At 44.8% G+C, this 20796-nt stretch overlaps 6 protein-coding genes and 2 long non-coding RNA genes across 11 annotated transcripts in view; 2 read left to right on the plus strand and 6 right to left on the minus strand.

The window, feature by feature from the left end:
• Positions 1-5907, plus strand: part of raph1a (Ras association (RalGDS/AF-6) and pleckstrin homology domains 1a) — a 31182-nt gene extending 25275 nt beyond the window's left edge. For all 3 annotated transcript variants that reach the window (XM_088382290.1, XM_088382292.1, XM_088382291.1), the window contains 8 exons: positions 88-209; positions 498-563; positions 688-831; positions 935-1045; positions 1384-1482; positions 1590-1710; positions 1815-1942; positions 2422-5907. In XM_088382290.1, coding sequence (XP_088238416.1) covers positions 88-209; positions 498-563; positions 688-831; positions 935-1045; positions 1384-1482; positions 1590-1710; positions 1815-1942; positions 2422-4680 — 3050 coding nt within the window. In that variant the 3' untranslated portion in view covers positions 4681-5907. The remainder of the gene's footprint in view (positions 1-87; positions 210-497; positions 564-687; positions 832-934; positions 1046-1383; positions 1483-1589; positions 1711-1814; positions 1943-2421) is intronic.
• Positions 5908-6099: 192 nt separating this feature from the next.
• On the minus strand, positions 6100-8574 carry LOC148394152 (uncharacterized). Its single transcript, XM_088383492.1, has 11 exons — positions 8551-8574; positions 8306-8377; positions 8162-8227; positions 8002-8028; positions 7848-7892; positions 7669-7704; positions 7256-7336; positions 7085-7181; positions 6916-7025; positions 6590-6709; positions 6100-6144 (listed from the first exon to the last, which is right to left on the minus strand). Exons 2-11 carry the CDS (start codon positions 8360-8362, stop codon positions 6100-6102), a joined length of 684 nt encoding a protein of 227 aa, XP_088239618.1. The 5' UTR covers positions 8363-8377; positions 8551-8574.
• A 210-nt stretch (positions 8575-8784) lies between these two features.
• LOC148394153 (uncharacterized) lies at positions 8785-9612 on the minus strand. The gene is made up of 3 exons (XR_015859741.1): positions 9529-9612; positions 9269-9345; positions 8785-8827 (listed from the first exon to the last, which is right to left on the minus strand). It is a non-coding gene; the product is annotated as an uncharacterized LOC148394153 (long non-coding RNA).
• Positions 9034-14546, plus strand: LOC148394154 (uncharacterized). The gene is made up of 3 exons (XR_015859740.1): positions 9034-9357; positions 12330-12491; positions 14390-14546. It is a non-coding gene; the product is annotated as an uncharacterized LOC148394154 (long non-coding RNA).
• On the minus strand, positions 11065-12534 carry LOC148394155 (trace amine-associated receptor 4-like). Its single transcript, XM_088382293.1, has 2 exons — positions 12301-12534; positions 11065-12214 (listed from the first exon to the last, which is right to left on the minus strand). Exons 1-2 carry the CDS (start codon positions 12474-12476, stop codon positions 11407-11409), a joined length of 984 nt encoding a protein of 327 aa, XP_088238419.1. The 5' UTR covers positions 12477-12534; the 3' UTR covers positions 11065-11406.
• On the minus strand, positions 13467-14536 carry LOC148394156 (trace amine-associated receptor 4-like). Of its 2 annotated transcripts, none has more exons than XM_088382294.1 (2): positions 14361-14536; positions 13467-14274 (listed from the first exon to the last, which is right to left on the minus strand). In XM_088382294.1, the coding sequence occupies exons 1-2, from the start codon at positions 14534-14536 to the stop codon at positions 13467-13469; spliced, it is 984 nt and encodes a 327-aa protein (XP_088238420.1). The 2 variants fall into 2 exon arrangements, with proteins under 2 accessions (XP_088238420.1, XP_088238421.1); XM_088382295.1 differs by having other exon boundaries at positions 13467-14275; positions 14455-14533.
• Positions 14547-16273: 1727 nt separating the features above from the next.
• Positions 16274-17343, minus strand: LOC148394157 (trace amine-associated receptor 8a-like). Its single transcript, XM_088382963.1, has 2 exons — positions 17168-17343; positions 16274-17081 (listed from the first exon to the last, which is right to left on the minus strand). Exons 1-2 carry the CDS (start codon positions 17341-17343, stop codon positions 16274-16276), a joined length of 984 nt encoding a protein of 327 aa, XP_088239089.1.
• A 1720-nt stretch (positions 17344-19063) lies between these two features.
• LOC148394158 (trace amine-associated receptor 4-like) lies at positions 19064-20133 on the minus strand. Its single transcript, XM_088382949.1, has 2 exons — positions 19958-20133; positions 19064-19871 (listed from the first exon to the last, which is right to left on the minus strand). Exons 1-2 carry the CDS (start codon positions 20131-20133, stop codon positions 19064-19066), a joined length of 984 nt encoding a protein of 327 aa, XP_088239075.1.
• Between the last annotated feature and the right edge of the window lie 663 nt (positions 20134-20796).

Raw genomic sequence — 20796 nt, forward strand, 5'->3', positions numbered from 1 at the left:
AAATGTTTTTCTATACATCTGAAACACACAAGTATTTTGGGGAAAAAAATGAAATTCCTTTATTTGTATATTGGAAACACTTTACAGAGCGCATCTTTGAGGATCATGAGAACCTCGTGGAGAACCTGCTGAACTGGACCAGAGACAGCCAGAACCGCCTCATGTTCACTGAACGCATTGAGAAGTATGCGCTGTTCAAGAACCCACAGGTAAACCCACCTGGGCCCCATGATTTTGACTCCTGGTTAACCCCTAACTACCGGTTAAATTCTTAAACTGTCGGTTAAAGTTAACAGTTTTGAACAAGATAAATGTGCCATAAAAATTTAACGGTCGGTTAAATCTTCTTGACCAGTGGTTGAACAACTGGGCCCTGATTCACTTAACACCACCACCCAAAAATTTTTTTTTATACATGTACATCATGTTTCAATGGCTGCAAATATAAAACAAAAGTCCTCTCATCTTGGCTGATTATATATTTTTATGCGTTAAAGAATTATTTGCTGGGGCGGAAGGAAACTTGCGAGATGGCTGAGCGGAACAAAGAGGCCCTGTTAGAGGTGAGTTGAATTTGCATGCAGCTGTGTCCCTTAACACATCTTGAACATGAAAACGTGGAAAAAGACTTTGATGAAGAAGCATTGACAGCTAAGGTGATCTGGTGCCCCCTTTTGTATTTGTCAGGAGTGTTTTGGTGGCAGCTCAGTGTCAGTGCCGGAGATGGAGGGCGTGCTGTGGCTGAAGGAGGATGGAAAAAAGTCCTGGAAGAAACGCTACTTCCTACTCAGAGCCTCTGGCATCTACTACGTCCCGAAAGGCAAAGCCAAGGTGAGTGCGTGTGCACGCTTATGTGCATTTTGTCAACGGGAAATAGTGAAATGGATTTTGCAAACAAAGGTGGACTATAATGCACGTTTGTTTATTTCTGCAGGCGTCCAGAGACCTGGTGTGTTTCCTCCAGTTGGACCATGTCAACGTCTACCACGGCCAAGATTACAAGAGCAAGTACAAAGCACCTACCGACTTCTGCATGGTGCTGAAGGTACAAGTATAATCCATCATGCATTGTGACAGCATAGCCTGCACTGCCCCCTGGCGGCCTTAGAAAATTCATTAGGTCAAAGCCCAATTGACAATTTGTAATAGAAATATGGATTTCTTTGTTTATTTAAGTGGTCCAAGTTGTAATAAAATACATACGTATTATTATAGTTACAAAAAGATAATCAAAATTCATCAAAAATATTTTCTAATATGCTACTGCTGTTTGGAAAGAGATCAAATGCTCTTAGTATTTTAGGTTTTTTTTGCAGTGGCAGCATGTCAAGCATAGAAATGAAGCCTCCTATACAAATGTATGAATGTATCTTGTTTGTGCAGCACCCTCAAATCCAGAAGAAGTCTCAGTACATCAAGTATCTTTGCTGCGATGACGTCAGAACACTCCAGCAGTGGGTCAACAGTATTCGCATCGCCAAGGTAACAACATCCAAATGTTTTGTCCCATTTTGTCAGACAGGCTTTGATAGGAACAAATAAAGAACAACGGCATCATGTCTTGAAATGTTGTCATCTTTTTCTTCCAGTATGGCAAGCAGCTATACATCAACTTTCTGGAGGCCATGAGGAGGACCGAGGCAGCCTATGACTGGTCTTCGCTCTCTTCTTCCTCCATGAAGTCAGGCTCTTCCTCCTCCAGTCTTCCAGGTGACTATTGTCTTCATGGGTTCAGCATCAATTTGGGGCTTTAAACAGATATGCTGGTTATTTCCAGAAAATATTTATTAAATCTTTTCATGTCCATCTGTCAGAGTCTCAGTCCACCCACTCCAGCCAGTCGGACAGTGGCGTGTCAGAGATGACATCAGGCCACGGCCGCTCCCAGAGTGTTGTCAGCTCCATCTTCTCTGATGCGTGGAGGAGGGGAACGCAAGGAGAGGTGCGACTACATCCAAATCACACACACTCTTCCGACATCTTTCCTTGTCCTTTGTGGGACCCCACGTTTGCCCTCTGCTTTTCTGCCAGCGGTCAAAGGTCAAAGGGCTTGTGGCAGTGCCACTGTGTATTGGTGGTGGAGGCAGCAGAGGTTAGACAGGAAGTTTGAGTGTGTACATAGACTTGTATGATATTTTGTTTTTGCAGTTCACAAACATATTAATACACTACTTGTAACCCTTCAAGTCCACTGGACCTGCTTGAAACTTGTGCTGTGATGACACGTGCTAATATCAGAAACTCAAACTTTTGCCTGCACTTGTCATATTTTGCACTTGTTTGCTGTTTGACTTACTGCATTCCGTCTCGGATTGATTGATACAAAATAAGGGTTGTTTTAATATTTTGACACACCTCTCTTTTCCTTTCTCACCTTCCTGTCTGTCTTTTTGGTCTTGCCCTTTATTTTGTTCCATCCAGATGCTGAGGATGGATGCCATCAGTAGGCCCATCCCCTTGCAGATCCCCACCGTGTCCTCCCAGCCCCTCCCCCTTTCCCAATCTCAGACGCCGCCCTCTCGAAGCAGCTACACTGACGGGACCCTTCCGCCAGACGATCTGTCTGTGGTCGAAAATGATTCCCATCAGGCGGCTTCTGCGGCAGCCTATGTCAAGTACAGCACGTTGGCTCACCTACAGAACCAGAAGCAGTCCAGAGCGCAGCTGGCCGGAGCGCCCCCCCTGCCCAACTACAACACTCTCCCAGCCACTTACGGTGACACCTCCCTGTCGCATCCCTCCCTCTCACTGCCTCCTCCATCCGCAGCTCCGGTTCTTGGCTCCGCGCTGAAATTTGGCCTCCCCACTCCTACACCTTTACCATCAGAGGATGAGTTGCACGAACCTTCGTACCTACCACCTCCACCACCAGAGATCCTGGAAGACACCGAGTTGCCTCCGTCCCTAGATCCCACTCTGAATCACCGTGCTCAACTGTCCAACGCTGGCCTCCAGCAGTTCCTGGCGCAGAAGTTCCCCAACATGGTCTACGACTTTACCCCAGCTATGTCTGAGGAAACTTCTCCACCTCTGGCAGAGCTCTCGCCCCCTGCAGACTTGCGCCCCCTGTCCCCCAACGCCCCGCCTCCGGCACCACCAAAAACCTTCACTGGTGGGTTTCCTCCTCAAACTGCACGAAAACCTGCAGGCCCCTCCTCCCTGCCACTCGCGCTGTCCCCGGTGTCGCCCACACCGCTCGCCAGCAGCCACGGACCTGTAAAGAAGCAGCAGAGCTTTTCGACAGGCCACTCTCCCAATCAGCCTCCCCCCACGCTCCCCAAGCAGCATAGCCTTTCGTCCAAAAACCTTGTCCTCACCCCTTCCCCTTCCTCTTCCATGTCCTCTATCTCCCTGGCTACCTCGTCATTGGTCAAGCAGATTGTCAATCAGTTCCCGGGCAATGCTGCTTCCTCGCCTCTTCCCTCTTCAAACTCTATGGAAGGATCAAAGTTGGGTGCACCTCAGTCTCCCCCGGCAGTCAAAGCGAAACCAAAATGGCAGCCGGGCGGCACTGTTGCTCCCCAGTCCCCAGAGTTCCCACCACCGCCTCCTGACGGATCCCTTGCCGAATTCCCTCCTCCGCCTTCCTCAAAGACGGGCTCCCCCATAAAAAAGTCACCCTCCACTTCATCCACCGGCTCTGCCAAGCGAGGGCCTCCGCCCACCCCGCAGAGGGCCTCCTCCGTGCGCTCCAACTCGGGCGAGGCACCGGACGACAGGCCCAAGAAAGTCGAGAGCCTGCTCAGCAAATTTGGACAAGGTGGGACGTCCTCTAGCTCCTCGTCAGCGACCGGCTCGCCCTGCAAGGACTCCCCAGCCCTTCCGACGCCGCTTCCCAAGCCGGGGAAGCTGAATTTGGCTAACCTCCCGCTGGCGCTCCAGGGGCTCCAATCAAGCCAGCACCACCAGTCCTCGTCAGACTTCCCTTCGCCTCCACCCCCGCCACCACTCTCCCAATCGCAACATCTAGAATCGTCCCCCGACTACTTCCCGCCCCCGCCAAGTGACTCTGAGCTCTTTCCTCCTCCGCCCCACCCATCTGAGTTCCATCAACCGCCGAAGGTGGCCGTAGTCAACCCCCAGCCTCAGAAGCAGCAGCAGCCGCCGGCGCCGCTGGTGTCTTCGTGGAAGCAAGGTTCTCTGAAAAAGGGAGCGGCGGCGGCGGTGGTGGCAGCACCATCGCTAAATCGGCGGGCCAGCAACACAAGCCCGTACGACACAACGACGTCACTGGCGCACTCTCCGCCGCCCCTCTCTCAGACCCCACCGCCCACCCTGACTTCCTATTCCCCCTCCCCCGTTGCTCCCACCTCACCCAAATCCGCCGGACCGAGCACACTGGCGCTTAAGACTCACTTCCTTGAGGACCTTAACCGCACTCTGAAAAGGAAGTCAGTTTCACGCCATGGCTCGCTCACCTCCTCCGGCCTCATCCCCTCCTCCAAGATGGAACCCGTGGCCACCATGGACGACATGGCCCTCCTCCCACCTCCGCCGCCCGAGCTCCTGCAACAGCAGCAGGCGGCCCGCGGGCAGACGCAAACCCTGTCCCGACATCACGCGCACTCCCAGTCCGCCAAACACAGCACCAACATCTCAGGCTATGCAACGCTGCGGCGAGGACCACCTCCCGCACCACCAAAACGGGACCAAAGCACCAAACTAACCAGCGAATGGTAGAGGACAAAGACTGGAACTATTTATCATCTCCCTGCAGTGGAATCATCTTCCGTCTTGAGTTGTGTGACTCTTCCTAAATCCTCAAGATGCAGTCAGACCAATATCCAGCCAAAGTAGTGATTTCATTGGTCCAATCAAATTCCACGCAAAAGGAAGAAGGCGGGTCACTTCTGACTGGAACTCAATGAACACAAACCGCAGGCAGATTAGGTTCTGACTGCTACTGACTTGACCTTATACACATTATCATTCAAATTATTAGTCTTTGTCATTACCAGTATACATTTAAGCTATTCAGTCAAGAAGCATACCGTATATACACAAATACAGTATATCCGTACTCTGTACTGTATGTTTATGTATATACCTTATGTGTAAACCTCCAAACTTTTCTTCACTATCTGTTGAGCTTCGCATTAAAAATAGAAAAAAAATCGTACCATTAAAGAAGTTTTGATGAACGCTGGTACCCAATTGGAGCCGCAGCAATGATGAAGGATGCAGGGCGGTGGATTGAGGTGTGTTTATAGTAAATGTATGTTGTGGACTGGGAGGAGGGCCTTTTCAGTTCAAACCTTTTGTGTGTTTTTATATAAGATTATTTAATGCTGGAAAGATGTTATTACCACATAATTATTATTTGAAGTTTTAAAGGAGTTGTTAAAAGAAAGTTACATTTCATGTCCAAAGTGTTCTTCACCTTGCTTAAACTGTCTGTTCAAATGATAAATTGTAATTTCATCATTTCTATATAATTAATATCACATTGTCACCCTCTTAAAATAACTGCCTAAGTCATATTTTGCCTTTTTTTTTTCTGCCTTAAACTTCTAATGGTGCTGGCCACCTCTGCTAAAATCTGCTTCATACTCAAACTTAGAATTCAGTTCTACCCCAGAAGTTTTTAAGAATATCGATATATGGACCTTTTTTTTTTTTTTTCTTGTTCGGTTCTGTGTGTTTCCTAAAAAAAAAGTCTTAGGCCATTATTTTACAAAGGTGACGATATGACCAAACGCTTATTGACTATACTTGGCAGATGAAGAAGCTATGCAGTGTAATGTCACATTGCAGTGGGTGGCACGCCAAAGAAGCCAACCAGAACCATGTGACTGCTCATGTCAGATTAGGGCTGCTCACCATAAACCTCTATACATCCGAAGTCCTTAGCAAATCAATATGTGGCATAATTGATTAATCTGGCAATAAAATACACTTTTTTCCTAATGGCCTCTACTTTGCTGCAATTATTTGACAAGCTGCATCAGGCCATTGAACAAAAATTAAATTTAAAGATAATATTCATTGGACAAGGGCCATCAATTTATAGAAGTCTAAAAATGAAAGAAGACTGATGCATATGTATAATTATTTTAATTCACAACCAAAAAATAGGCTATTAAGTATATTAACTTACACTTAGGTATAGTCACAAACGGCAACATACATGATGTACTTGCATTGCTAAAGTTTATTGCCCAAACGAGTTATGATAAAGTTCATATGAAATAAGCTCACTGTCATGGTTGCATATCATCACAAGCTACAGTACTTAACAGGAATTGTTTATTCAAGTATGATAAAATGCTGGAATGATGTTCATGCGTGTTGGAGTGAGCATGTTTGAAATATGTATTGAGGGGACTCAAGCGGGGATGCTTTCACTTTTTGGGTTCTTGATCCGAAGAGCAGCAGCACGGAAAGAGAAAACCCATTTAAAAAGATATTATTAATTGCAATTGGCAGGATGGGATCTGTCTATGACAAAGCTGACACATTTGATGAAGTCTACCACCGATGAACACTATGACTATGAATGTCTTATAAAAAAAAATTGTAGAGCTACATGCTTTTCATTGGACAGCAATAATAACGGGATGCCTGGCATGAAATCATAAAATGCAATTACCAATACATCGATCCACTGAGCCTCGATGTAGATGTAGAGAGCCTGCTTGTCGGTCCGGAGAACCATCACATTCTCCCCTTGCAGCTTCCTCATCATTGTGTCTCCATCTGCTATGAAAATCTGCAAAGACAAGATCAGAAAAGGTGCAACTAGACAGACCTATCTCCGGAGTCGAATTTCGACAAAAGTTGTGCTTTGCCGCCATCTAGTGGTGTCCTGTTGCTTATCAAGAGCGCATCACACTATTTTTTGGTTGTCAGTGTCTCAAAAATTGGTTGAAATGTTCCAAATCTGTACGCGTGTAGCCCGCTTAAGACTGAACAGACCGTCTGGACTCGATCCGCTAATGGCTCCGGGGTTCTATCCCTGGTACAGCTACATGCGACTGAAGGACCTCGACTTCCTGGTTCCCCTTGCTGACCTGCCAAAACATACACTGCAAGGCAAGCAAAGTTCATCAGGTCTCCTCTAAGGCAACCTATGATTGTGGCACACCTTGTCCAGGAAGTCCTGGCTCTCCAGGCAAACCAGGCAATCCCACCAAACCAGGGTAGCCCATCTTTCCAGTAGGCCCAGTTGATCCCTTCAAACCCTGCATGGATCACCACCAAAAGCCTATTTAAAAGGTTCTTGTTAAACAATGATTTAAATTTCATTTGGTTCTACCGTGATTCCTCTGCCCCCATGCTCTCCTCTGGAGCCCTGCATTCCATTAGGTCCTGGCTCACCCCACAGGCCACCATCGCCCTAGGATGACAATGTTTGAATTTTCCGTACAACAACAAAAAACAAAAGAGATTAGTTGTAGCAGAACATCAGGACTCGGAACAGTGGAACAACTAAATTATACCCACAAGCAGTGATGACGGGCCCTTTGTTGTTTACCCCACATGACAAGCATTTGTCTTTACCAGGTTCAGGATTAACATCTGTAGCGCTTGATTTTTCTCTTAAATGACAACTAGGTGCACGAAACGTAAATCAAACCATAACAATCAATCTGAAGTTATCATGGATCCAACGAATCACGTTCTAGTTATAAATGTCCGTTGTGTTTGGAAATGGATCCGTGCTACTACCTTCTCACCACTCCTCCCTGTAATGCCTGGATCACCCTGTGTAGATGAGAGACACAATTTTATTAGTCATGCAGACATAATAGACGGCAGGATATTGTTCTTCAATGTCGTTAGGTGTGAAGAAATCCATTGCAAGTAGTTTGATTAAGTCAGGAATCATAACAAGTATTATAACTCACAGGAGCTCCTCTGGGTCCTGTGTCTCCTTTGAAGCCTTTATCCCCCTGAAATAAATAAATGTTAATAATATTTTGACCCCCTGATATGGAATAAATAAATGTCAATAATATTTTTATCATATGCTCTAACGGAGACATTTAGCTGGGCGCTTACCCGTAATCCTGCTTGCCCTCTACTTCCCTGTAAAATTTTGAAATGTCAACCAGTGGTGGTGCAAAGAGGTGTTTTTCTTTTGTTAATTTAAATTTTCCATAATACTGCATGTTCCCTCGAATATGAATAAGTGCTCCCCAACTTTTATATTAAAACCTACCATCATCATGCATGGTGATCCGGTTTCTCCCTTGAGGCCCCTCCAGCCTCTGTAGCCCTTTTCTCCCTGCAAAAATGAAACACTGCTTGTTTCCTACATTATATTGTGGAAATGGAAATGTTTGAGTGTCACATTGCAGGATACCTGGGGTCCACTCGGTCCCGTCGACCCTCTTTTTCCTGCTGCTCCCTCTGCACCCATAACACCCGCTTGACCCTGAAACAAACATAACACACTGTTTGCCTTCACTTCCACAAAGTTCCTTCGATGGATTTATTTATTTATTCATATGATGTCTTCAGGTTGAAATAAACAGCAACAAACTAAGCACCAGGTATAACCATCCATCACACTCTTCAATGTTGTTGTTAGTGTGCGCGTGCATCTACCTTTGGTCCCCTGGCTCCTCGACAGCCCTTAAAATAGGAGCGCAAAGAATACTTAATAATACTTGAAATAATACAATTTTCAAACAATGTCAAATTACAATAACAATCTGAATCATGATAGTAAAATAATAAATCAATATACAATACCACTTTAAAAAATCTATTTGATGTTTGCATTATTTTTCATTGTCTTGTTTGTTTAATTAATTGTAATTATGGGAAAAAAATGACTTGCCTTCTCTCCTTTAGGCCCTGTGATGTGTGCCCTTATATCAACCTGAACAAACAAGTATTATTATTTTACCACGTGTTAACACACATACACTCACTGTCCAAAGGTACACTTGCACAATCAACTAACACAACTCAACATTTGCAGCGATAACAATGCCCATTTTTGATTGAGAAAAAAATTATATCTATGTTTGATGCTGTGGTTAGATTTTGCAGTGCAGTTGTTACATCATTCCTGACTCAATTTAAAATGTGCATGTGTACCTAATCAAATGACCATTTTGTGTGACAGCTACCATCAATTCTGCTCTTTGCTTTAGTGGAGGAAAGAGCGGAGGAGGAAGAGGAGGAAGAATGAAAAGACCGCATGACTTGACTGGGAATGACAAAAGCCCTGAACACAATGACAGCACAATCCAGATTGACCTTTTGTGAGGTATTTCATCAATTTATATTATATGCATGATGTAAAATGTGTACTTACTGCTGGAGGAGACAGGATGATCGGCCTGGAGGAGCAAGATGGTCAATCTCAGAAGAAGTGAAAGTAACATCTTCATCCTGAGGAACCAGGTAATCAAAATATTGGGAGCACCTCTCAGTATGTTGGACTGCAATTGTACCCACATTACAACTTCTCAATAATTAGTGTAATAGTGTTTGCTGAGTGTATTAAGCAAGTCTATTTGTCAATTCCAATGCAATTGTTATCAAAACAAGCAAAGAACTTTATGATAGCTTTACCTTGCGTTGCAGTCCAGCTCTAGAAGCTCCCCTTTACACGATGCTCCTCGACTTGGAAGTGTGCTGAAATGCAGTATAGGACCTGGCATCTGTTTTTGCAGACATAATCAGATCATTGGGCCAAACACACACACACACACAAAAAACAGAGACAAAGAGGATGAAGCAGCAGCTAGTTTCTTTAAAAGCATCCATATTATGACTCATTCTGCACTGTATTTAACGCACTTCATTGCCTTCACTCAGTTCAAGTGCCACACTAAGCATTTTAAATAGGTGAGGACCAAGGAAAAAAAATATACGTATGTGTATATATATATATAAAATGTATAATATATAAAAAAAAAATATATATATATATATATTAAGAACCACTTAAGAACACACACACAAACGCACACAACTGCATGCACACACACAGACCTACACACACGCACACACACACACGCATGCATGCACACACATGCACACACACACACGTACACACACAAATGACTAAACCTACAAAGCAAAGCGTACCTAACTGAACTAAAGGACAACAATGTCTCGGATTACTGAGAATGGCTTGCGACCAACCAGTTCTCGCCCAAAGTTAGCTGGGATAGTTTCGAGCGCACCCACGATCCGAAATACACGTGCTATAGAAAATTGATGGACAGCTGTCTCGGTTCTTTTAAGGCGCTGTATGTTCTGACAACAGCTGGAACAAGTCATTGCAGTCATTCCGGATTGTCACAAAAATCCAAATATAGAAAAATGCTTATCTCCTGGAAGGGATGTTCCAGGTACAAAGGTAACAATAGGAAACACAAAACCTTTAATCAGCGCCGACTGCTAAGCATAACAGCGTCCTACCCTCGGTGTGAGAATGGAAACATTCCAAGTGTCGCTTAAGTACAGGTTAATGTCAGGTGAAGACTTTTCTCACCGTACAACAGGGAATGCAGAAGATCTACACCAATGGCGTGACCTGTCACGACTGTCTGCACCGCCATGTCTGTGAATTTGCCTTCCTGCAAAATGTCATTGGCTGGCTTTGATGAAAACAAATTACGCGTCTCACTTATCGTCGCAACACCACTTGTTGATTGCATGTGGAAATGTCTCGAGAATGTTTTTAGACTTGTTACAAAATAGGGAGATTAATGGTGGGAGCCATCACAGCAGCAATAATATCACTGCAGAAATATTCACCCTATTAAAATGATAAATATGTTCAATCAACAATCAATCAATCAATCAACAACTGCTTTTATTGACATACCCATCCAAACAGATGCTGCAAATATGATGCCAGTATGTAAAATAAATTGAAAGCAATGCAACAGCACAAATAATGCTGAGTAGTCATTTCATAGTACTGTATACTAAAATATAAAAACAAATCATATCTGTGTGTATAGGACAAAATGCATTTGACTACTCCCAGCAAGCTAATGCATTTCTAGTGCTCGACAAAACTGACCTGTTGAAAAGGATGATTTTGTTAAATATTGAAACTGACAATGAAACTAAACAAATACAACAGACAAAATATTTATCAGTATTTGCATTATTTGTTTATTTATTTTTACAGTTCTTTGGACCAACAGAAAAAAATGTGATGGTGCTTTGACACTTTTTTGTATGATGTCTTTTCCCCCCACATTGAATTAATGCCCCTAAAATAATTCTCAAAGACAAAACAGTCAAGGCCTTTTAAATCAAGAATGTGTTCTGAGTTGGACATCTTAGCAGTTAAAATTATGATTGTCTGCATTGCGAACAAAATCAATTGAAGATAAATAACTAAAACAATAGAGTCATCCACATTTGAAACAGAATCAATTGAATGTACAAATCTGGACACGCAGAAAGGTGAAAAGCATTCAGGCATGTCTACATTATGTTCAACAGGCTGGAATCAGACTGCAGAATCTGCAGTGTCACAATGAGCTTGATGGCCTTTCTAAACCAGGGATAGAAAATAGCATAAATCAGTGGGTTCAGGCAGGAGTTGAAGAAGACCAAGCAGATAATAACGGCTGAAGATGACACATTGAGCAGAACATCTTGGCCTGAAATGGCGATGGAGAAATATGGCATGATGCACACAATAAACACCACCACAACCACACCCAACGTCCTGGCTGCTTTCAGCTCAGAAATCTTGATAGTTGTGTCGCGCAATGTGACCATCCCCACGCGGGAGCGCATTGCACGCACCTGAGACACAGCCACCGCAAACACTTTCACGTACAGAACCACAATGACTGTGATTGGGCCAATGAAGGAGATAAAGAGGTCTGTCATTCCTACAGCGTAGGTGACCACAAGCACACACTCACCTACACAAGTGTTGAACCTGCCAGGTTGCTTCAGAGAGTCCAAAAAACAGAAACAGTGGAAAATTATCGAAGCAGACCAACACAGAAAAAGACATATTTGAACTCTTATTAGAGTGACTTTGACGGGATAATGCAGAGAGTCACAGATTGCTATGTAGCGATCAACCGATATGAGCACCATGCTTCCTATTGAGGCAGACGTTATCACGTAATTCAGAATATAATACACATTGCATATCAGGTCACCAAAAAACCAACAACCGTCAAGAAGGAAAATCTGAAACAACAAGAGGAAGCCCACCAAGAAATCCGAGGTAGCCAGCGAAAGCAGCAGCAGGTTTGTGGGAGTATGCAGTTGCCTAAACAAAGAGAAATTCTCGTTAAAATTTCTGGATTTGGGCATAAAGCATAATAGTGCAAGTGGAAAAGAAGCGCAATGCATCACTTGAAGTGAGAGATGGAAATAATGACCAGCAGGTTCAGAGTGACGGTGATCAGAGAGATGGCAGACAGCAGGATGGAGGAAAGAGCGACGGTCGAGGGATCACGCAGCGTCCTCCTGCAAGAAGTGTTGGCGAGCAGCGGGAAGCACAGTTCGCCTTGCTCCTGCATCGTCATCATCAGCGAGTGCAGAAGGTGAGTTGCCCCACAACTCAGTCAGCTCGTTGTTTCATGACGATATTCATACCTAAGGTCCATAACATCTGACAGTAGCCACACCTCTTTCTCCTCCTCATCGGCATCATCATCATAATAATCCTCCCATAATTTTACTTGCCCAACTAACCATATGCAATCTTTCAGTGGATTCTCTTAGCTCTCTCAAAACATTCACCATGGGGATAGAATTCAGTGCAGCACAGGTCAAAAAAAGGAGGGCTCGCTGCGCCCCTGCATCAACTATCGCGGACTCAATGAAATCACAGTAGGCAATATGAGTAACTGGTGGTTCCATTTGGCCTAACCAATCCACCTGCTGTTTTTCGGGCATTGGTGAATGACATCCTTCAAGGCCCCGACGCTGTATATTTTACGTAGGACAGAATACATTTGCACAGCAAGCTAAAGCATTTCTAATGCTCCACAAAACTGACCTGTTGAAAAGGATGACATTATTAAAGACTGAAACCAAACAGATACAACAGACAAAATATTTATTAGTATTTGCTTTATTTATTTTACGCACTATGCACAGCAAGCTAATGTATTTGTAATGCTCCACAATGCTGTTGAAAAGGATGACATTATTAAGTATTGAAACTAAACAAATACAACAGACAAAATATTTATCAGTATTTGCATTATTTGTTTATTTATTTTTACAGTTCTTTGGACCCCCCAAAAAAAACCAATGTGATGGTGCTTTGACACTTTTTTGTATGATGTTTTTTCCCCCCACATTGAATTAATGCCCCTAAAATAATTCTCAAAGACAAAACAGTCAAGGCCTTTTAAATCAAGAATGTGTTCTGAGCAGGACATATCAGCAGTTGAAATCATGATTGTCAGCATTGCGAACAAAATCAATAGAAGATAAATCCACAGTTGAAACTGAATCAATTGAATGTACTAATCTGGACAGCATGAAAGGTGAAAAGCATGCTGGCTTGTCTACATTATGTTCAATTCGCTGGAATCAGACTGCAGAATCTGCAGAGTCACAATGAGCTTGAAGGACTTTCTAAACCAGGGATAGAAAATAGCATAAATCAATGGGTTCAGGCAGGAGTTGAAGAAGACCAAGCAGATAATAACGGCTGAAGATGACGCACTGAGCATAACATTTTGGCCTGAAATGGCGATGCAGAAATATGGCATGATGCACACAATAAACACCACCACAACCACACCCAACGTCCTGGCTGCTTTCAGCTCAGAACTCTTGATAGTTGTGTCGCCCAATGTGACCATCCCCACGTGGGAGCGCATGGCGCGCACCTGAGACACAGCCACCACAAACACTTTCATGTACAGAACCACAATGACAGTGATTGGGCCAATGAAGGAGAGAAAGAGGTCTGTTATTCCTACAGCGTATGTGACCACAATCACACACTGACCTACACAAGTGTTGGACCTGCCAGGATGCTTCAGAGAATTAAAAAAACAGAGAAAGTTGTAAACTAACGAAGAAGACCAACACAGAAAAATACATATTTGAACTCTTATTAGAGTGACTTTGATGGGATAATGCAGAGAGTCACAGATTGCGATGTAGCGATCAACTGATATGAGCACCATGCTTCCTATTGAAACAGACATTATCACGTAATTCAAAACATAATACACAATGCATATCAGGTCACCAAAAAACCAACAACCGTCCAGAAGGAAAATCTGAAACAACAAGAGGAAGCCCACCAAGAAATCTGAGGTAGCCAGCGAAAGCAGCAGCAGGTTTGTGGGAGTATGCAGTTGCCTAAACACAGAGAAATTCTCATTAAAATTTCTGAATTTGGGCATAAGGCATAATAGTGCAAGTAGAAAAGAAGCACAATGCATCACTTGAAGTGAGAGATGGAAATAATGACCAGCAGGTTCAGAGTGAAGATAATCAGAGAGATGGCAGACAGGAGGATGGAGGAAAGAGCGACGGTCGAGGGATCACGCTGCGTCCTCCTGCATGAAGTGTTGGCGAGCAGCGGGAAGCACAGTTCGCCTTGCTCCTGCATCGTCATCATCAGCGAGTGCAGAAGGTGAGTTGCCCCACAACTCAGTCAGCTCGTTGCTTCACGACGATATTCATACCTAAGGTCCAGAACATCTGACAGTAGCCACACCTCTTTCCCCTCCTCATTGGCATCATCATCATAATAATCCTCCCATAATTTTACTTGCCCAACTAACCATATGCAATCTTTCAGTGGATTCTTTTAGCTCACTCAAAACATTCACCATGGGGATAGAATCTAGCGCAGCACAGGCCACCCAAAAAGCCAACAACCCTCAAAAAACAAAATCTTAAAAAACATGAGAAAGCCCACCAAAAGGTCAGAGGTGGCTAGAGACAACAGTATCAGGTTTATTGGGGGTGTGCAGTTGTCTAAAGCGAGAGAAGCATTCATTATTATTCCTGGACTGATCATAACACAAAACAATGGAAGTGGAACAGTAAAACACTCACTTGTAGTGAAATTATGACCAGCAAGTTCAGAGTGTCGGTGATCACAGAGATGGCCAACAGACGCCTTCGCCCCTATTCATATGCCTGCTCAGACCAGAAGGTGGCAGTACTCTGGTGCTGAGCCCAGCATCACGGATATCGGTCTCGCCCGCCAGCTGGACATCAAATTGCTCCCTCTGGGTCCACCCACCCCGGCCCACGTGTTGGTTTTCCGCCTGAACAGCGAGATGACGTCCGTCACGGAGCCGGTCACGATGCTACTCTCAGGTAATCCTCGAGAGGTGATTCAATTTCACTTGTTGTCCGTTCCAGGCCAACTACTCATCCTGGGCCACCCTTGGTTGCGGCAGCACAAGCCCGTCATGGACTGGGACAACGGATCCGTGCAGTAGTGGAGCAAGCGCTGCCACCGACTCTGCCTAAAGGAAGCAGCCAGCCCACTCCGACGTTCTGCCATCAGCCCGCCCAACGACCTCGCTAATGTGCCAGCCTGCTACCATGGGCTCAAGGAGGTCTTCAACAAGGCCAAGGCCACCTCACTCCCCCCACACTATGATTGCGCCCCTCCTAAAGGCTGGCTGTACTTCCTGTCCAACCCGGAGTGCAAGGCCATGGAGGAAGACATTCAGGCCTCACTCGCTGCTGGAATCAATCATGGATAAAAGGGAGGGCTCGCTGCGCCCCTGCATCGGCTATCGCGGACTCAATGAAATCACAGTAGGCAATATGAGTAACCGGTGGTTCCGTTCGGCCTAACCAATGCGCCCGCTGTTTTTCAGGCATTGGTCAATGACGTCCTTCAAGGCCCCGACGCTGCATATTTTACGTAGGACAGAATGCATTTGCACAGCAAGCTAATGCATTTCTAATGCTCCACAAAACTAACCTGTTGAAAATGATGACATTGTTAAATATTGAAACTAAACAAACACAACAGACAAAATATTTATTCGTATTTGCATTATTTATTTATTTATTTATTTTTGCAGTTCTTTAGACCCAAAAAAAAAACAATGTGATGGTGCTTTGACACTTTTTTGTATGATGTTTTTTCCTCCCCACATTGAATTAATGCCCCTAAAATAATTCTCAAAGACAAAACAGTCAAGGCCTTTTAAATCAAGAATGTGTTCATAGCAGGACATATCAGCAGTTGAAATCATGATTGTCAGCATTGCGAACAAAATCAATAGAAGCTAAATGACTAAAACAATAGAGTCATCCACAGTTAAAACAGAATCAATTGAATGTACTGATCTGGACAGCATGAAAGTTGAAAAGCGTGCTGGCTTGTCTACATTATATTCATTTGGCTGGAATCAGACTTCAGAATTTGCAGTGTCACAATGAGCTTGATGGACTTTCTAAACCATGGATATAAAATAGCATAAATCAGTGGGTTCAGGCAGGAGTTGAAGTAGAACAAGCAGATAATAATGGCTGAAGATGACGCATTGAGCGTAACATCTTGGCCCGAGATGGCGATGCAGAAATATGGCAGGATGCACACAATAAACACCACCACAACCAAGCCCAATGTCCTGGCTGCTTTCAGCTCAGAACTCATGGTAATTTTGCCGCGCAATGTGACCCTCCCCACACGGGAGCGCATGGCGCGCACCTGAGACACAGCCACCACAAACACTTTCATGTACAGAACCACAATGACAGTGATTGGGCCAATGAAGGAGATAAAGAGGTCTGTTATTCCTACAGCGTACGTGACCACAATCACACACTCACCTACACAAGTGTTGGACCTGCCAGGATGCTTCAGAGAATTAGAAAAACAGAGAAAGTTGTAAACTAACGAAGAAGACCAACACAGAAAAATACATATTTGAACTCTTATTAGAGTGACTTTGATGGGATAATGCAGAGAGTCACAAATTGCTATGTAGCGATCAACCGATATGAGCACCATGCTTCCTATTGAGGCAGACGTTATTGTATAGTCCAGAACATGATACACAATGCATATCAGGTCACCAAAAAACCAACAACCGTCAAGAACGAAAATCTGAAACAAAAGGGAGAAGCCCACCAAGAAATCCGAGGTAGCCAGCGAAAGCAGCAGCAGGTTTGTGGGAGTATGCAGTTGCCTAAACACAGAGAAATTCTCGTTAAAATTTCTGGATTTGAGCATAAGGCATAATAGTGCAAGTAGAAAAGAAGCACAATGCATCACTTGAAGCGAGAGATGGAAATGATGACCAGCAGGTTCAGAGTGAAGATAATCAGAGAGATGGCAGAAAGCAGGATGAAGGAAAGAGTGGCGGTCGAGGGGTCACGCTGCGTCCTCCTGCAAGAAGTGTTGGTGAGCAGCGGGAAGCACAGTTCGCCTTGCTCCTGCATCGTCATCATCAGCGAGTGCAGAAGGTGAGTTGCCCCACAACTCAGTCAGCTAGTTGCTTCATGACGATATTCATACCTAAGGTCCAGAACATCTGACAGTAGCCACACCTCTTTCCCCTCCTTATCGGCATCATCATCATAATAATCCTCCCATAATTTTACTTGCCCAACTAACCATACGCGATCTTTCAGTGGATTCTCTTAGCTCACTCAAAACATTCACCATTGGGATCGAATCTAGCACAGCACAGGCCACCCAAAAAGCCAACAACCCTCAAAAAACAAAATCTTAAAAAACATGGGAAACCCCACCAAAAGGTCAGAGGTGGCTAGAGACAGCAGTATCAGGTTTTTTGGGGGTGTGCAGCTGTCTAAAGCGAGAGAAACATTCATTATTATTCCTGAACTGATCATAACACAAAACAATGGAAGTGGAACAGTAAAACACTCACTTGTAGTGAGTGATAGAAATTATGACCAGCAGGTTCAGAGTGTCGGTGATTCCAGAGATGGCCAACAGACGCCTTCACCCCCTATTCATATGCCCTCTCATCACCGGCACAATCTCATTCCGGCACAGGAGTAGGGGTGGACCACCTTGTCCGCCGAGGAACGGCGTCGCCGACTGGCTGGCGGCCTCTGCCTGCACTGTGGGGGGGCCGGTCATTGAGTTGCAACTTGTCCCTTATAAGGCCGGAGCTCACGGGGCGACGGGGGATCTGCGTGAGCTCGACCTGTAACGATTCTCCCGCCAGCCACCGATCCCAGCTCCAAGCCCTGTAATTCAATTTCACTTGTTGTCCGTTCCAGGCCAACCACTCATCCTGGGCCACCCTTGGTTGCAAGCCCGTCGTGGACTGGGACAACGGATCCGTGCAGTAGTGGAGCAAGCGCTGCCACCGACTCTGCCTAAAGGAAGCAGCCAGCCCACTCCGACGTTCTGCCATCAGCCCACCCAACGACCTCGCTAATGTGCCAGCCTGCTACCATGGGCTCAAGTAAGTCTTCAGCAAGGCCAGGGCCACCTCACTCCCCCCACACTATGATTGTGCCCCTCCTAAAGGCTGGCTGTACTTCCTGTCCAACCCGGATCACAAGGCCATGGAGGAATACATTGGCTCGCTACGCCCCTGCATCGACTATCGCGGACTCAATGAAATCACAGTAGGCAATATGAGTAACTGGCGGTTCCATTCGGCCTACCCAATGCGCCTGCTGTTTTTCAGGCATTGGTTAATGACGTTCTTCAGGGCCCCGACGCTGTCTATTTTACATAGGACAAAATTTATTTGACTACGCCCAGCAAGCTAATGCATTTCTAATGCTCCACAAAACTGACCTGTTGAAAATGATGACATTGTTAAATACCGAAACTAAACAAACACAACAGACAAAATATTTATTAGTATTTGCATTATTTATTTTTGCAGCTCTTTGGACCCCCCCCCAAAAAAAACAATGTGATGGTGCTTTGACACTTTTTTGTACGATGTTTTTTCCCCCCACATTGAATTAATGCCCCTAAAATAATTCTCAAAGACAAAACAGTCAAGGCCTTTTAAATCAAGAATGTGTTCTGAGCTGGACATCATAGCGGTTGAAATTATGATTGCGAACAAAATCAATAGAAGATAAACAACTAAAACAATAGAGTCATCCACAGTTGAAACAGAATCAATTGAATGTACTAATCTGGAAAGCATGAAAGGTGAAAAGCGTGCTGGCTTGTCTACATTATATTCATTTGGCTGGAATCAGACTTCAGAATTTGCAGTGTCACAATGAGCTTGATGGACTTTCTAAACCATGGATAGAAAATAGCATAAATCAGTGGGTTCAGGCAGGAGTTGAAGTAGAACAAGCAGATAATAATGGCTGAAGATGACGCATTGAGCGTAACATCTTGGCCCGAGATGGCGATGCAGAAATATGGCAGGATGCACACAATAAACACCACCACAACCAAGCCCAATGTCCTGGCTGCTTTCAGCTCAGAACTCATGGTAGTTTTGCCGCGCAATGTGACCCTCCCCACACGGGAGCGCATGGCGCGCACCTGAGACACAGCCACTGCAAACACTTTCATGTACAGAATCACAATGACAGTGATTGGGCCAATGAAGGAGATAAAGAGGTCTGTTATTCCTCCAGCGTACGTGACCACAATCACACACTCACCTACACAAGTGTTGGACCTGCCAGGTTCCTTCAGAGAGTCCAAAAAACAGAGACAGTGGAAAATGATCGAAACAGACCAACACAGAAAAAGACATATTTGAACCCTTATTATAGTGACTTTGATGGGATAATGCAGAGAGTCACAGATTGCTATGTAGCGATCAACTGATATGAGCACCATGCTTCCTATTGAGGCAGACGTTATTGTATAGTCCAGAACATGATACACAATGCATATCAGGTCACCAAAAAACCAACAACCGTCAAGAAGGAAAATCTGAAACAAAAGGGAGAAGCCCACCAAGAAATCCGAGGTAGCCAGCGAAAGCAGCAGCAGGTTTGTGGGAGTATGCAGTTGCCTAAACACAGAGAAATTCTCGTTAAAATTTCTGGATTTGAGCATAAGGCATGACAGTGCAAGTGGAAAAGAAGCACAATGCATCACTTGAAGCGAGAGATGGAAATGATGACCAGCAGGTTCAGAGTGAAGGTGATCAGAGAGATGGTAGACAGCAGGATGTAGGAAAGAGCGGCGATCGAGGGATCACGCTGCGTCCTCCTGCAAGAAGTGTTGGTGAGCAGCGGGAAGCACAGTTCGCCTTGCTCCTGCATCGTCATCATCAGCGAGTGCAGAAGGTGAGTTGCCCCACAACTCAGTCAGCTCGTTGTTTCACGACGATATTCATACCTAAGGTCCATAACATCTGACAGTAGCCACACCTCTTTCCCCTCCTCATCGTGATCATCATTATCATAATAATCCTCCCATAATTTTACTTGCCCAACTAACCATATGCAATCTTTCAGTGGATTCTCTTAGCTCACTCAAAACATTCACCATGGGGATCAAATATTGCACAGCCCAGGTCACCTTCAAAAAACAACATCTTAAAAAACATGAGAAAGCCCACCAAAAGGTCAGAGGTGGCTAGAGACAGCAGTATCAGGTTTATTGGGGGTGTGCAGTTGTCTAAAGCGAGAGAAATATTCATTATTATTCCTGGACTGATCATAACACAAAACAGTTGAAGTGGAACAGTAAAACACTCACTTGTAGTGAGTGATAGAAATTATGACCAGCAAGTTCAGAGTGTCGGTGATCACAGAGATGGCCAACAGACGCCTTCGCCCCCTATTCATATGCCCGCTCATCCCCGGCACACTCTCATTCCGGCACAGGACTAGGGGTGGACCACCTTGTCCGCCGAGGAACGGCGTCGCCGACTGGCTGGCGGCCTCTGCCTGCACTGTGGGGGGGCCGGTCATTGAGCTGCAACTTGTCCA

Source organism: Syngnathus floridae, chromosome 8 (genome assembly GCF_059516105.1).
Source record: "Syngnathus floridae isolate MCC-2025c chromosome 8, RoL_Sflo_1.0, whole genome shotgun sequence".
Taxonomy (NCBI): domain Eukaryota; kingdom Metazoa; phylum Chordata; class Actinopteri; order Syngnathiformes; family Syngnathidae; genus Syngnathus; species Syngnathus floridae.

What these genes read in the sequence shown, in the direction of transcription:
- LOC148394152 (XM_088383492.1), bottom strand. Translation starts at nt 8,362, where the DNA reads ATGGGTGCAGAGGGAGCAGCAGGAAAAAGAGGGTCGACGGGACCGAGT. An exon ending in CAGGACCCAGAGGAGCTCCT is followed by an intron (nt 7,705 to 7,847) that starts GTGAGTTATAAT and finishes TCATCTACACAG; the next exon opens with GGTGATCCAGGCATTACAGG. An exon ending in CAGGGAGGAGTGGTGAGAAG is followed by an intron (nt 7,337 to 7,668) that starts GTAGTAGCACGG and finishes TTGTCATCCTAG; the next exon opens with GGCGATGGTGGCCTGTGGGG.
- LOC148394155 (XM_088382293.1), bottom strand. Translation starts at nt 12,476, where the DNA reads ATGATGACGATGCAGGAGCAAGGCGAACTGTGCTTCCCGCTGCTCGCC. An exon ending in ATTTCCATCTCTCACTTCAA is followed by an intron (nt 12,215 to 12,300) that starts GTGATGCATTGC and finishes CTCTTTGTTTAG; the next exon opens with GCAACTGCATACTCCCACAA.
- LOC148394156 (XM_088382294.1), bottom strand. Translation starts at nt 14,536, where the DNA reads ATGATGACGATGCAGGAGCAAGGCGAACTGTGCTTCCCGCTGCTCGCC. An exon ending in ATTTCCATCTCTCACTTCAA is followed by an intron (nt 14,275 to 14,360) that starts GTGATGCATTGT and finishes CTCTGTGTTTAG; the next exon opens with GCAACTGCATACTCCCACAA.
- LOC148394157 (XM_088382963.1), bottom strand. Translation starts at nt 17,343, where the DNA reads ATGATGACGATGCAGGAGCAAGGCGAACTGTGCTTCCCGCTGCTCACC. An exon ending in ATTTCCATCTCTCGCTTCAA is followed by an intron (nt 17,082 to 17,167) that starts GTGATGCATTGT and finishes CTCTGTGTTTAG; the next exon opens with GCAACTGCATACTCCCACAA.
- LOC148394158 (XM_088382949.1), bottom strand. Translation starts at nt 20,133, where the DNA reads ATGATGACGATGCAGGAGCAAGGCGAACTGTGCTTCCCGCTGCTCACC. An exon ending in ATTTCCATCTCTCGCTTCAA is followed by an intron (nt 19,872 to 19,957) that starts GTGATGCATTGT and finishes CTCTGTGTTTAG; the next exon opens with GCAACTGCATACTCCCACAA.